The 15,173-nt window shown below is 46.3% G+C and overlaps 1 protein-coding gene across 1 annotated transcript; it reads left to right on the forward strand.

Moving 5' to 3' along the window:
- Positions 1–2,623: 2,623 nt before the first annotated feature.
- On the forward strand, positions 2,624–12,017 carry PHB (prohibitin). The gene is made up of 7 exons (XM_006889319.1): positions 2,624–2,699; positions 3,884–4,011; positions 5,503–5,664; positions 7,806–7,948; positions 8,108–8,224; positions 10,465–10,560; positions 11,804–12,017. Exons 2-7 carry the CDS (start codon positions 3,924–3,926, stop codon positions 12,014–12,016), a joined length of 819 nt encoding a protein of 272 aa, XP_006889381.1. The 5' UTR covers positions 2,624–2,699; positions 3,884–3,923; the 3' UTR covers position 12,017.
- Positions 12,018–15,173: the final 3,156 nt, after the last annotated feature.

The following is a 15,173-nucleotide window of genomic DNA, read 5'->3' on the forward strand; positions in this document are numbered from 1 at the left end:
AGTCGCTCAAGACTGTTCACCCATCAAGTCAACCACAAGGAAGGTTGGGCAATCTCTTTCTGTGAAATGTTCTGCAGTGGAAAGCCCATTAGAGATTAACCATGAGTCACTTCTGACTCCACAGTACATCGACGTTACTGTTGAGTTGTAACCAACTCATAGCTGACTCTCCAGCAAGGCTGTGAATCACATGGAAAGTGATTGCCCACCTTTCTCCCATGAAACAGTTGGTGGATTTAAATCACCTGCTTTGGGATTGGCAACACAGCTCTGGAACCACTAGACCACCAGAGCTCTCAGAGAGTACCTTAAAGTGTTCTATCACTGTAAAATTTACCCTCTTATGTAAAAGGATATTCTTAAAATAAACACAGAGAGCATTGGCTAGGTTACTCCTTGAAAGCAAAACTATGCTGACTTATTGAGATGTCTCTTTTGTCTAGCACACAGAGGTCTACAAGAAGATTCCACAGGAAAAAACTATTTTCCTAATATTTGGTTTGAATCCACCAGTTGCTTTGCTGGAGAAAGATGAACAGTCTCCTTCCATGTAATTTACTCCCTCTGAAAAAACACTGGTAGATCAGCCATGAATCTATTCTGATTCGATGGTACACAGCAACAATGCTAAGGCAGTGTTACTTGCTACTTTCCTCCCTTTCATTCTCAAGTGTATTTAGGCTTGATGATATGTGATGACACCATCTGCTACGCTGATGGAGTTGCTCTGTGCAGTCCATTCACACAGACCTGCCCTTACTAGCTTTCCTTTGCGGCTATCTTTATGAGATTAGATCATTAGATGTTTGTCCTTAGAGTCACCGTTGTGGTTTTGTGCTGTCATGAGTCAGAACCAACTTACTGTTGACCCTTCAGCAGGTTTTCATAGGCTGTAAATTGCATGGGAGAAGATTGCCGATCTTTCTCCTTCAGAGCATCTGGTGGATTAGAACTGCATGGCTTTGGGTTGACAGTCAGTCAGACTCCTTATTGACTAAGCCACCAGAGCTCCCTTTAGAGCCAGCAGTGAGCCTTTGAACTGTGGCTAAAAGCTCAAACATTGTGCCACAACAGCTGTTTTTGAGGCTGATAAGTATATATTCTTGAATTTTCAAAGTTGGTAAAGTTATGGTATGGATATTGGTGTATTTAGAGTAACTTAGTTTTCTATAATTTTTGCAATTTCCTTATTATACAGTTATAAAATGTTAAATGGTTTCTATAACTAAGAAATAAAGCTTGAAAAAAATATATATTGTTGTTATGCGTATGTGTGATGTACTGTAGAGTCGAAACCGACCCATAGCTGACCCTTAAGACTAACGACAAAGTTGAGAACTCTGGTTCTTGATCATAAGCTATTTCCTGCAATGGTTCAGTGTCGACCTATTCTTCTTTGTCCAGTTACACTTTATATTCCTTCCATCTTCTCTTTTTAAATAAAATTGTTATTTTATGCTGGTTTACTTAGAAAGTTCGTATACATTGTTTTTCACACGGACCTTTCCTACTTCCTTTACCTACCCCTCCCTCCACCCATCAAATTGTGCAACTGTATGATTACACACACACACACCCCCGACCTCCACCCATCAAATTGTGCAACTGTATGATCACACACACACACACACACACACACACACACACACACACACACCCATTCTCATTCCTTTGTTCTCCCGCCTGGCTTCTCATACACATTCTACAATAATGGTCTTACATAGTATTTGTCCTTATTTAGTTAGTGATTTACAAAACCATTGCTTCTGTGTGCTGTAGTATTCCATCGTGTGAATGTACCATAATTTTTCAATCCATTCAATTGTGGTTGAACAATAAGAAATGCAATCAAAACCACAATGAGATACCCTTTCCAGTAACAATGGCAAAGTTTAACAGGACACCAAGTAATAAATGTTGGAGAGGAGATAGGAACTTGTACACACTGTTGATGGATTATAAAATGGTACAACCACTCTAGAATAGAGTTTGGCGTTTTCTCAGAAAGCTGAATGTAGAAATTCCACAAGACCCAGCTATTCACTGCTTAGAAATGAGAACCGAGGCACAAAACGTCTGAGACTAGTACGCCAATGTTCGTAGCAGTGTCTTTCCATTTTTTTTTATGCTTCCTGCATCATTTCGCCCTTAGTGTTTTCAGTATTGAAACTCGATGTTTCAAATTGATCTTCAGTTCTTTTTCACTTGAGAAACGCCAAGAGCCTTTTTTTCTTTTGATTTTCAAACTTCAGCTCTTTGCACATTTCACCGCTGAGGATAGGCACAGACGTGTTGGTGTTTTATATCGTCCAGTCGGAACGGACCCATAGCTGACCCTCCAGCAGGTTTTCAGAATCCGTCAATCGCACGGGAGGACGTAAGCGTGCACATTTAATTCCTCAAGAACTGCAATCCCCTAGAGGCTTTGCGGTAACTTCTCTGCGATTATGCATGGCCAAAGGAAAGACGTCTTTCTAAACCGGCGTCTGCTGCATGACCTTTTGGGAATTGTAGTCCACTTCCGAAGAGTCGTGGAGTCAGGACCAGACTACAAACTACATTTCCCAGAACTCATAGCTTTCCTCTCCACCAATCGGAGACACGAATGTTGAAAGGCGGGCAGGGAAGAGGCGGAGCTGCAGGGCGCATGCGCAGTGTGTAGTTTTGGAGAATTCATGTGGAGGTCAGAGTGGAACCAGGTGAGGGTGGTGGAATGTGGTTCAGGCCTGTATTTGTAGATCTGCAAATTCTTCTCTCCCATACTCACTTTTTGCGAGCGGGATCCGTGCATGAGTCCCTTTACGCAGGGGAAAATGAAGGGAAGGGGGTCAGGACGAACCAAGGTTGCATGAGTGAAGAGGTGTGTATGGGGGCAGGGTGAGGAATAATCCAGAAGCTGTTTGAAATGGAAAGACTGAGGGGAAAGAACCAAAAGCCCTACGCACGGGGGATTAATATGAAGAGTTGAAGTTTAGCAAGGAGGGAGGATTTGAGACAGAGGGGAATGAAAGCGTTGAGGTGGAGCATTAAAGATGAAAACTAGAGGGCGAAAAGTTGAACCCTGGAGTGAGTTTTAAAATTAGGCTTACTCTGGTCCGCCCACTCCCTTCAGCTCCGCCCATTTAGCACGGCCCGAGTGCTCTTCACCTGGGTGGTCACGCCTTTATACCCAGATCCATGCCTCTTGGTAGATTGCAGAATTTTATCCAGCCCCTGCTTCGATTATAATGGCATTCTAAATGCATGGTGTTGACAAGCATATGTGGTGTCACCATGCGACAACCAGTGTAGTGTTGGTTTAGCTTGTACCTTCTAGAATTAGCTGGGCGCTCCAGTCTGCCGCTGTGTGTTCTTACTCATGGAATGTCTCTATGTCTCAGTTTTCTCAACTATAATCATCCAGTTCAACATGCTGTGACAAATTCTGTTAGCTGTTATTTTTGTCGTAATCACCCTGTAACAGTCTTTTGAGTTCTTTTTCCAAACTAGAATAGGTTTCATTGAACCAGTCAACCAACTTCTCACTTGGAGACCTTGTCCAGGAAGTAGGAGAGTTAGCATATAGATAAAAGTTCTGCTTCAAATCAGTCTCACACCTTAGTCTTCCTACCTTCAGGTTGCCATTATTGAACCAAGTGTCCCAGATTCCATTCTTTTAAGTAGTTGTGGGGGGCGGGGGGGATAAGAGGAATTAACACTGCATGTTTCTAAATTGGAGAGTGCTATTTGTTGGTGCTGCTCAGTGGGAAATGTAGAGCACTCGGGAGTAAGAAATATCCAGCTTGAGATGTGAATGTTGTGCCATAAAGGCATTTTCTAGGAACTTGAGGGTCCCATGCAGGTTTTGGATTTTTTAAATTTGCTTCTTTTTTTGTCTCTGTAGGTGTGAGTGGGCTAAGAAGCAAGAATCATTAGAAGAAGACATGGCTGCCAAAGTGTTTGAGTCCATTGGCAAGTTTGGCTTGGCCTTAGCGATTGCTGGAGGAGTGGTGAACTCTGCCCTGTACAATGGTGAGACACTACCCTTTGCCAGAAATTTCCTTTTGATCTGTATAATCCATATGATACTTGTGATAAGAATTCTGTTTGTGACAAAAGGGCTTACCCACTGCTACCCCACAACGTGGATGTGCTTCATTATAGAGAACCTAGTGTTCTCTTAGCCCTAGGTTCTGAGAGCTTGATTGTAAAAAAGACCTGCCCAGCCCAATGATGTAGTCCATAGGAAGTTGCATGCTAATCCAAAGGCCAGGCCTCTCTGGTTGTTTATCCAGCAGCTCTGCAGGAAATAGATGAGTAGTCTCCTCATAAGCAATTTACAGCTTTAGAAATGCAGTGGAGGGTCAGATGTGAATTCAGCCCCGACTGATGATTCAGCAATGAGAAAAAGTGAGCCGGATTACAGGGTGGTGGTTTCCGTCTCTTGTTAAGTTGAAGTGATGCGGAACCACTCACTGTGCTCCAGCAGTGTCAGGTTTTCCCTGGCTAGCTGAAATGGCAAAACTTGGCACGGGGGTAGATCTTTTCAGATGACCTTGTTCTGAGCTATTCCTCTGCTGGTGTAGTTACAGAGGAATTATCTTTGTAATACATTGCCCAGGGTTAAACCGGTGGTGGGGCTTTTAGCTTGCTTATCTTGGGCAAGTCGCTTCACCTCTCTGGGGTTCAGTGTTTCCGTTGAAAAAAGGGTGAGAAAGAACTTGTTTTCTCCAAGATCGTTTGCACTTTGGGCATTGCATACTTTAATAACCACTGGAAAGCAGCAGCAGGCTGACCCACCTTGTATATGACTTTATGACAAGAAGAGAGATTTACTTTCAGAGTGGAGGTTGTGGAACCAACTATAGAGTCCAGAGGCAGCTGATCAGAAAAGCTTGGTTGGTTTATATGGCACATCTTTATACAGTGACTCTAATGGCCACACTTGCACAACCAACTACCATCTCTCAATCTCAATTCAGCAAGACAGTTTTTTAACCATTAGAGAAACGGAAATATTAAAAAGAATGTTGTTAGGTGCTGTTGAGTTGTGTACAACTCAGTCACCCTACGAACAGCAGACCTGAACCCTGTGCTGTTCTGTGTGTTGAAACCTTCTAAATGTTAGGGTTCCCAGAGCGAGGTTACTGCTTACAGTGGGTAAAATTGGAGCCACGATTGCATATGGCAACAATAAAATTTTTGCAAGGAGTTTGGGAGCCGATTCTTGGAAACATGTTGGTGGTGATTTAGGGAGGGGATGGTTAATCACAGTTCTTTTAAGAAGAAGGGACTCTGAGAAGCAGATCCTATTACCAAAGCCCTTGGGGAGACTTAAGGGACAAGAAGTGATTACTTGGTTTTGTAGCTATTTGTAGGCCTTTTGAGACCAGAAGTGCAGGAAGACAGAACAGGCGAGGGGAGGCTTAATGACCAGAAGGCACAAGGGATCTCGGAAAGATATCCTCTAGGTTAAAGGGTGAGGGCTTGCTCTGACCTCTTCTTTGTTAACCTTCTTCCTAGTGGATGCGGGGCACAGAGCTGTCATCTTTGACCGGTTCCGTGGAGTCCAGGACATTGTGGTTGGGGAAGGGACTCACTTTCTCATCCCTTGGGTACAGAAGCCAATTCTCTTTGACTGCCGCTCTCGACCACGTAACGTGCCAGTGATTACTGGTAGCAAAGGTGAGTGAGTCATGTCTTACCTGTGGCTCAGGTGAAGTAGGGAATGTAGAGTGGGTGCTGTGCGTACTCATCAGGCCCAGAAGCTTCTGTGGACCAGGATCTAGAAGAGGAAGGGAGACTTTAATAACAAAATTAATAATACTGTTGCCCTTTAGAGTTTTGTATGAACATTTAGAAAGAAATGACATATACTTCAAGTACACACACAGATGGCTGTCCAGATTTAAAAAGTACCCAGAGATACATCTTTTAAAAAGGAGATCTGATTTTAAAGAAAACTCACTGTGGGTTTTGCCTCTTTGTTGGCCTTTCCCACCAGTTTTTATTCCCCAGAGTGACTGCACAAACCAATCTCTAGCTGTTCTGTTTGTCTTTGTAGCGTACTTTACCCTTGGCCTTGCTTTCCAACGCCTGTTTCCAACAGTGCTGACCTCATGTTATCTCCCAGGCTGAGGCCACACACATCCCTGAGTCGTTTCCTGGTGTTCATGACACCACTGGATTTCCATTCTGAGCCAAAAATGAATTGCTCTTACTATTCTCTGTTTTGCACATAGAGGTGCTTGCAGTACAGAGACTCACAGGTCTGGTTCAGCAGGGACATTTCTGTACTTGAAGAGAAAGTCACATGGATATTGGTATATTGTTTTGATGCTACTCAAAGACTTGACATTATTCCTCAGCACATGTTTTATTTACTGTGGTGTGCCAGGCTTTGTGCTGGGGTGGACCATGAAGAGAAGTTACAGAGATGTCTGGCCTAGGGAGCTCAGTCAAGTCAGGATGATGGACAGGTGAACAGGCTATTACAGGGTCAAGGTCATAGCATAGTGGAAGCACAAGAAAGAGCCACTAATGGTGAGCTCTGGTGGCCTAGTGGCAAGAAGCTGCACTGCAATCCCAGAGGTATGCGGTTCAAATCCACCAGATACTCTGCTGAAGAAGGAGGCACAATCTCCTCCTGTACCAGTCAGATCCAATTTGCTGGTACACACATTTAAAAAAAAAAAGAAAGAGCCACTAATTCTCTCAGGGGTTTCTGGGGAAGGTTCCTGTGGAGAACTGACTTTGGAGCAGGATCTCAAACAGAAGTGCGTTAGACAAAGAGGGGTGAGGACGTTGAGTTGCTGCTTCTCAGTCTGTTCTGGCCAGAGAAATGAAGCTTCATGAAGAAGCTTCCTGCTAAGGGTCTGCCTTGCCTAATCCAAAAAAGGAATTTTAAGGTGGGGTGGGAATAATGGAGAAACACAGTAACAATGTAAAAGCTCTGCTTTTAAATGTTCCACCACTTTTGGACCTCTTTCCATACTGTTCTGTAATTGTTTTAAGGGTGTATTATGTGTCCCTTTCCAGAACTATTACAGGGACCTGTATGTATTCATATACTTCTCTCTCTCTACCACTCCATCCCCACTCTTCATGACTGCTTCAGGACTCTTGTCTCATGTTTCCTGAGCCGTAGCGCTTATGGCCACGAGTAAGGTATGCTGATAATTTAGCTCTGAGCTGGCCTGGATTGTCAGATGTCAGAAGGTCCTGTGACTAGGCCCAGTAATGAGAAGTGGTATATGAATGAGTCTGATAACCTCTTACATCTGTTAGACCGCTGAAGCTGATTTTATAGCATTCCTTCCACTTCCCCAGCATTCCTACAAGGCCTGGAAGGCAGATGGAACCATCCCCATTCTGATAGAAAAGGAAATGCACCCAGATTGGCTTAGCAAGGCCACATAGCTATAAAGTAAACAGTAGGGCTAGGTGGCCAAGTTGCTGGTGCAGTGCTACTTTCATTAGCCCTACTTTTAGGCCATATTCAACAGTCCATGTTCAGCATTCTGAAAAATCCCTGGCACTTATTAGACATATAATTGTAATCGCTAATTACATCAGAGGGCATTCAGGAAATACTGAAAAGACTGTTGTTACCAGAAACCTTTAAGAAATTCTTGACTGTATAATGCTCTGCTGAGTTCTCTACCAGTGAATAGGAAACTTGCTCTTTTGCTATTTAAGATTCTTTAATCCACAAATATGCTTGTAAACATGTATAAAGGCAAATCTTGAGCAGAAGAGATCAGACTAAAGGCCACATGTGTCCATACTGTGGTTTTTGACTCCAGTCCTTGTGCCCCTCCTGTAAGATTTACAGAATGTCAACATCACACTGCGAATCCTCTTCCGGCCTGTTGCCAGCCAGCTGCCTCGAATCTACACCAGCATTGGGGAGGACTATGATGAGCGTGTGCTGCCGTCCATCACGACAGAGATCCTCAAGTCCGTGGTGGTGAGTGCGTGGAGCCCCTCTACCTCCAGCCTGGAGTGCAGCCCTAAGATGATGTTAGGGGACCGAGTGAGCTTGGTCCTGGGTTGGCTCCGATGTGTTTGCATAGTTTCTGCCTTCTCATTATATTACCCTGTTCCTCTGTCTTCCCTCTGATTCCAGGCTCGCTTTGATGCTGGAGAACTAATCACCCAGAGAGAGCTGGTCTCCAGACAGGTGAGCGATGACCTCACAGAGCGAGCGGCCACCTTTGGGCTCATCCTGGATGATGTATCCTTGGTAAGATCTGCAGGGGGGCTGTGGGGAAGGGTGTGCAGTTCCTGCTGCCTGGCTGCATGTCTGAGTGGGCATTGTTAAGCCTACCTTTTATCTTCCTGGATGTGAAACTTGAAATTTTGAATGAAGCCATCTCCTTGGTTCGTTTTTTCGTTTAGGGTTCTGTTACCTCTCCTCTGCCCTGCACATTTTCTTTATGACCTCTGGCCTTGCCCATATGGTCCCAGACCACCAGATTTTTCACCTACTCAGCAGTGCGAGGGTTGCCCAAAGCTCCACAGGAAGTGATGTCTTGTTAAATCTGTCTGACACAAGAAGTAACTGCCTGGTGGAGACTAGAGAACAGCTTGGTCGTTTTCCCCTAGCTCAGACCGCCCTGCCTGACTCCTGGGAATTTCCTAACACTTCTGGTCCAAAGCTCAGTGAAGTGAGTTCTGGGAACCCCTAGTGAAAGGTGATAGAGTGTAAATGAGTAGCTGTGTTCCCCAGTGCCTGATATGGAGGGCAAGGGACATCTCTAAGGCGTAAGCTATCCTCTTGGGACATTATAGTCTGTGTATTTATATGACATTGAATGTCATAACTCAGACGGAAAGCAATACAGGCAGGATAGCATTTCAGATTGAGGAGGGTGAGGGGAAAGGGTTGTGTTTCTGATTCTCTGGGAAAAAATCCTTTGGAGTGATTTGTTCGGGCAGGAAGGTAGAGTGTTTCCTGTTCAGTTCTCCTGTGCATCGCTAGGGAAAGGCACCGTTTCCCCCTCAGCATCTGTGCAGCTGTTTAAACACTCACACTCCTCAACACCCCGTTCCTAACCCGCAGGGCACTGCTCCACCTTGCATCAATTGCTCAAGTGCAAGGACTTGTGGGCTCCCTCTACTGGCAATATGCCAGGCTGCAGCCGTTTGACTCTGAAAACAGTTCCTCCGTCTCAGCCCCAATTACTGTTAACCTTGGCTGTGAGAAAATGTTAAGTAAAACCTAAGAAGCCGCTTGGCATTTTACTCCACTGTAACCACACAGTCCATTCTGGGGAACTGTGGGCTGACCACAAGAAACCCTATCTTAAGAGGTGCAAGAAGAAAATTAGATTTCATGGAGAATTTGCTGCCCTCGACTGGCCCTTTTGGAAATAAATTTTGCCCTTTAATTACACATTTCATTTCTCAGGGCTGCATTTTCTTCCATAAACTTAAGGCAGGAGCCCAGAAGTGAAGCAGGCTGTGTAGAACAGCTGCAGTTTAAGAGGAGGGTTAAAGTGCTGGGATGAAGTAAGACTGGAGCTAGTCTTCAGAAGTTTTGGGCTGCAGCTATTTCAGAAAGCAAGGATTGGGAGGGTAGAGAAGGAAATGAAACAAATGGGAACTTGATAGAAAAACCAATGCTTTCCTTCCCTTTACCTTTTTCCTTTTTAATAAAAAGCTGGTTGAGTAACTAAATCACTAGAGACAAGACATTAGGAGTTCTAAGATTTGTCTTGTTTTTGCACTGTTAATAGGGACAGTCACTTTAGCCAAGTCTCAGTTACTCATGGTATTAGAGAAATTTATGGATGATTTTAATCCCTGACCAATGGCTTTGCCTGCCTCCTTGTTCTGTATTTTAAACCCTTTACCAGAACCGCTCAGATACAGAGAGGAGAGTGGTTGAGTTCTGCTGTCCCCCTCTTCCTTTCCCTGTGTTGTGTGGGGAGGGGAGGTGCTGTGAGAAAAGAGACACCATAAGCAGGTTGCATCAGGGCCTGGAGTTGCAGAGAACCAGCTGCATCCCTCACTCTCAGGGGCTGTTTTCCATCTGGCTTCCTCCGGGACTTTTTGAACAGGGAATCAGAGGACCTAGGAAGAGCACTTGTCAATGATGGGGCTCCTCGAGCATCCAGGTCTGCTCTCTAGGGAGGTGACCTACAGAATAGACACCTTGTAGTGCCTATTGGCCTGAGCATACCCTCACCCCCTCCCCAGGTGCCTTTTTCTACCTGAGATTCCCACACTGCGGGTGACAGTCTGGGCAGCTAAGGATTTTGGATTGTGAGCTCATGCAAGACGTGATGTGCAGTTGGAGGGTGTTGGGTTGTGAGCTCACGTAGGACATGATGTGGAGGTGGACGGGTGTTCTGGCTCTGCGGATGCCTCCAGCTGCTAGAGCCATCCCTGGCCTCTTCCTTTCAGTGGCCGCGGGGGCCTCCCAGCAGTGCTGTCTAAGCAATTACACCGCCTCATCTTGTGCTCACTTTCTCCCTTTAGACGCATCTGACCTTCGGGAAGGAGTTCACAGAAGCAGTAGAAGCCAAACAGGTGGCTCAGCAGGAAGCAGAGAGGGCCAGATTTGTGGTGGAAAAGGTGAGTGTTCCACCAGATGGCAGGAGGCTCTCTCCCTCTCTTGTGCTCAGCTTCCCCATTTGCTGGGTGGCCTGGAAATTCGTCATCTGTCATCTCTTCTTCCGGAATGATTGGAAGGGACCGCGCTCCTACAATCAGTTCCAGAGTCTTTAGGGGCTTGTCAGGGATATGAGAAGTTATGTTCCTAAACCACTGAAGGGTCATTTTTCTGTTCCACTTCACTAAGATCAAAAACACTGTCCTACAAATAAAAATGTTTCTCTGGAATATTTTCAGCTTCAGTGGGAAGTCATTTTTAACCAGGTTCCATAGTGAAAGCTGACAGCAAAAAGGATCAAACATTGGCGCCAGATGTGCTGTCCTCACTAGATTTTTTTTATAAGCACTAAATCCATCCAGATGTTGATAGGGTACAATAAATTTGCATAGCAGCTTAATCTTTGCAAAAGTCTTTTTTTATTGCTGTCACCCACCCCCTCTTCCCCCAAAGAAGAATTCTTCCTCATCTAAGAGCCATTAGTTCTTAGAGAAGAAAGAGATACAGAGATGGCTGACATTTCATTTTGGAGACAGTAAACACCACGTGGACACGAATGGTCTTTGCTTTGTAGCCCTCTGTCTCTAGAGCCTAGATAAGTCAGAGTTTAAAATCCATAAATTTCTAGACCTCCCAGAGTGATTAAGAAATACCTTGTAGAGTGAACATACCCAGCCTGGCAGTTCCAGAATTGTGTGTTCATTTCTAAAATACTCAATTTCTTTGAAGATCTCACTTAGCAGATATGTGTTGTCTTAAAAATAATGGCCCAGCAGATGGAGAAATCCTCATACTAGGTGACTGGTTCCTGGGCAGGGCCTACTTGTGGGAGTCCCATATGCAGGCGACTCTTTAGCTGTTTGGTGTCGAAGAAAAGCTATTATGACTTGGGACCAGAGGCGGAAATGAGTCTGAGAATTCGCTGTTTTTCCCTTTTCCCATTTTTCTTTGCGTTGGGTCCTCCCAACTCAGAGTAAGGAGGTTACTATTAATAGGAAGGATGATTTTGAAGTAAGACAGGTCCCAACACAGCCAGTAAATACAGGTCAAAGTGGGCATTAAAGAGAAGGATTGGATGGAGAGAGTCCTGGTTGACCTCATCAAGAAGAAGACAGAGACGACCAGGACGATTCTTTGTTGGCCGAGGTGACCTGACGTCTGGTGAGCTGAGCTTTGATCGTGGTCTGTCTTTTCTCTGCCTTTCAGGCCGAGCAGCAGAAGAAGGCTGCCATCATTTCCGCCGAGGGTGACTCCAAGGCCGCAGAGCTGATCGCCAACTCACTGGCCACTGCGGGCGATGGCCTGATTGAGCTGCGCAAGCTGGAGGCAGCAGAGGACATTGCCTACCAGCTCTCCCGCTCTCGGAACATCACCTACCTGCCTCAGGGGCAGTCAGTGCTGCTGCAGCTGCCCCAGTGAGGCCGCCCGCTTGGTTCTTACCACAGCCTTCCTTCTGCCCTAGCCCAGAAATCACTGTGAAATTTCATGATTGGCTTAAATAGTGACGGAAATAAAATCACTTCGGATCTTGAATTACTCTACCAAATGAAACGTTTTCGTTCTTTCCATGTCCATCCACTTGAACCCACTACCAAAATTGCCAAGTAACTATGTAGACTTGCTTTGGCCCCACATTTGGGACCTGCAGGCATACCAGCCACAGTAGTGGTGACTGACTGGCAGAAGGATGGCAAGGCATCTTGTAATTGGCTAGGAGCAGTTGCTGTTTTGTGTCAACTTGTAGCCTCAGTTATAACATAGAGATTTGAGAAAGATGGCACACGGGCTGAATGGAGAAGGCAGCCCCCAGTGTTCAGTAACTGCAGCAAACCAGTTGAAGACATGCCAGGAGGGTCAGAGAGGAAGTAGTCTATCTCTTACCATGAGGCTAATTCTCATTAACTGTGGGGCCAGTGGAAGCAGGTGTGTGCATAACAAGGCATGGATCGAAGGATCTGCCCCTGGTGAGGTGGGTGGGCTTGATCTTGCTGCCCCCCAGGGTCCTAAACACTGAGATGGACTTGGATAAGTCAGAGAGGAGGCCTGGACTGAGATGGGAGGCCACAGAAGGCTTCCGCTGCACCTTCCAATGTGGTCCCCTGAAATGCTCAATGGAATTCCAGTGTGAAGGATTACATCCTGCTGGGGCCAATCATACCTGCCAAAGATGTGTGTGTCCTGAATTTCTGGCTTGCTCATTCAGAACTGCCCTTCTAGAAGGCTCTGTGTCTCCGTGTTCAAGGGAACAGCTGCGGGGAAAAACAAATGTGTGTAAATTGTCAATAAATGACACCCAGACCTTCTAGCTCAGCCGTACGGGTTTGTTTTGTTTGTGAGAGCTGTGGGACCAGGACAGAGTGTTCTAGGAGTTTCTGTGTGCACGTGTTTCTGTCGCCAGCTGGGATGGTCTCCAGCAAGGCAGAAAAGGCTTTGATTTTAGAAAATGCTTTGTGCTGTATTCCAGATCCATCCCAAGCGAGAGTGGAACAAATCTCAACAGTGTAGAGGGAAGTTTGCTAGGGGAAAGACTCAGTGGAGAGTGGGTGGAGCTTGGTTAACTTTCCACATGGCTTTCAGTAGGTACCATGATTCCTCCTGAATCCCTAATGGGTGGTGTGAACCCTTCAGTCATTCTAAGGGAGAAAGATGCTTTAGTCTGCCGTGTACACTGAGAATTCTAAGGGACAGTCCTCTGTATTACAGGGTCGCTATGAGTCAGAATCAACTCAGTGGCAGTGGGTATATTCATGAAAGGCTTGGAGGTCTGCCTGTAGTGAGAGCAAGGTTTCCTCTTCCCTGTGCAACTGACGGAAATGTACATGCTGCAGCTGCTCGAATTTGACGTTTTCACATGGCTGCTCTGCAGTGGGTTACATGGCTGACTTTTTGTTGCAAAAGGGGCTTGGGGTGGAAGAGCAACTATGTTAGGTTTGGAGGGTGGGGTTTGAACTTAGAATCGTGATGTGAACAGTGTCAGTCACCCACCTCCTGTCCTTTCAAGCACAAAGTGGAGAGAGCAGGCAGAGCCCACTGTGCTGACTGAGCTCTGCTCTCACTAATCCCTGCACTCAACACCTGGCTGTGCAGAGGGGCCTTTAAGAGGACCAAGGCTGGTCTCTGATTCCCTGTTTCCTGTCCCAGAATGATGGGACCAGCTGTCAGCTGGGGAGGAGGGGAACCTGATGCACAGATTCAGGGTGGAGCCAGGAGGAGAGAGAACCCACTCCCTGCACCTTCCCCTTGGCCAGGCCTGTAGGCTCAGTTCTAGTTGGATACCATGCAGCCTCCTCTCCTGGAGCTAATGAGCCCTTGACCCTCGGCTGAACCATGAGGCTCCCAGCAGAAGCCTCATTCTGATCCTTCTGTGCCTCCCTTTTCCCTAATTCCCTGCCACTTTCCCTAGTATTTCTCAGACCTCAGGATACCTCTTCCACTCCTGTTCCTGGGAGAACATGACTGAATGATGAGGTGCCTGGGCTCAACGCTGAAGAGCAAAGCAGAAAGTGCGTGATGCCTAAATAAGTTCCAGACTGGCTTCCACGCTGCAGCTCTCCTCCTTTCCTGCCGTTTATTGCTTTAGACACCCTTTGGGGCGCCAGGGGCTGGAGGCTCCTCTCTCTTCCCCAGGTCCTTTTTAAAAGAGCGTTTGCATTTCCTGCATTCAGCTCAGCGGGTGATTGGATTTCACTCTCCAGGTGTAGGAAGAGGAGACCAGAGTCCTCTCCCAGCTTGTAGGCTCCTGCCTGCAGGTCAGCCCTTGCAGCGGCAAGTCAGGTTTTGCCGTTAGCCGCCCAAACATAGACGGCAGAGGCACAGCCCGGTGGCAGCTCAGGGGCCGCCTCCTGCTATGTGTTGGCTTCCGCCAAGTGATTCTTTTCACAAATGTTCAGATCCTATTAACTGGCTGCCTAGCCAACGAGTCCCTTGATGGCCTCCAGGTTTCTCCAGAAGCTACTACAATGGTCCTTTATCAGTGCATGGTTCTCTGGGCCTTGAATCAAAAGCCATGTCTTGTCCAGGAAAGGGATGGAGCAGGAAGTAAGTGTCTTCTTATGTCTCTCCTGTGCCCAGGCTGAACAGCCCCTTTATTCAACTCTAAGGGGTCGTTTACTAAGAAAGCAACAGACCCCGGGCAGGAGGTGAGAGGAAAAACCCTCCCAGGGCGGCCATTCCCCTGCTTGTTTCCAGAAGTTTTGCAGGTAGGAACTGAGGGGGAGGAGCAACCACAGGATCATCCCCAGGCTGCCTTGCAGCCTCACCCATCTCACCACTGACCTTACCAGCCTACCTAGTTTATTGGAAAGATGAATAAAACAATGGGACCCTATTGTGGCAAACACTATTCTAAAGGGAGGGTGCTCTGGTAGCCTAGTGGGACCGAATTGCACTGCTGACACAAAGGCATGTGATTCGAATCCACCAGCTGCTCCAAAGGAGAAAGATGGGCACTCTCCCCCTGTGCGATTTGATAGTATCTCAAAACCTGCTGGAGAGTCAGCTACGGTTCCAACTTGACAGCACATAACAAAAAGTTGGTGATTGAACTCCATCCAGCGTTGCTGATAAAAAAAGACCT

Source organism: Elephantulus edwardii, unplaced genomic scaffold (assembly GCF_000299155.1).
Source record: "Elephantulus edwardii isolate Elephantulus edwardi_28Jun2011 unplaced genomic scaffold, EleEdw1.0 scaffold00077, whole genome shotgun sequence".
Classification (NCBI taxonomy): domain Eukaryota; kingdom Metazoa; phylum Chordata; class Mammalia; order Macroscelidea; family Macroscelididae; genus Elephantulus; species Elephantulus edwardii.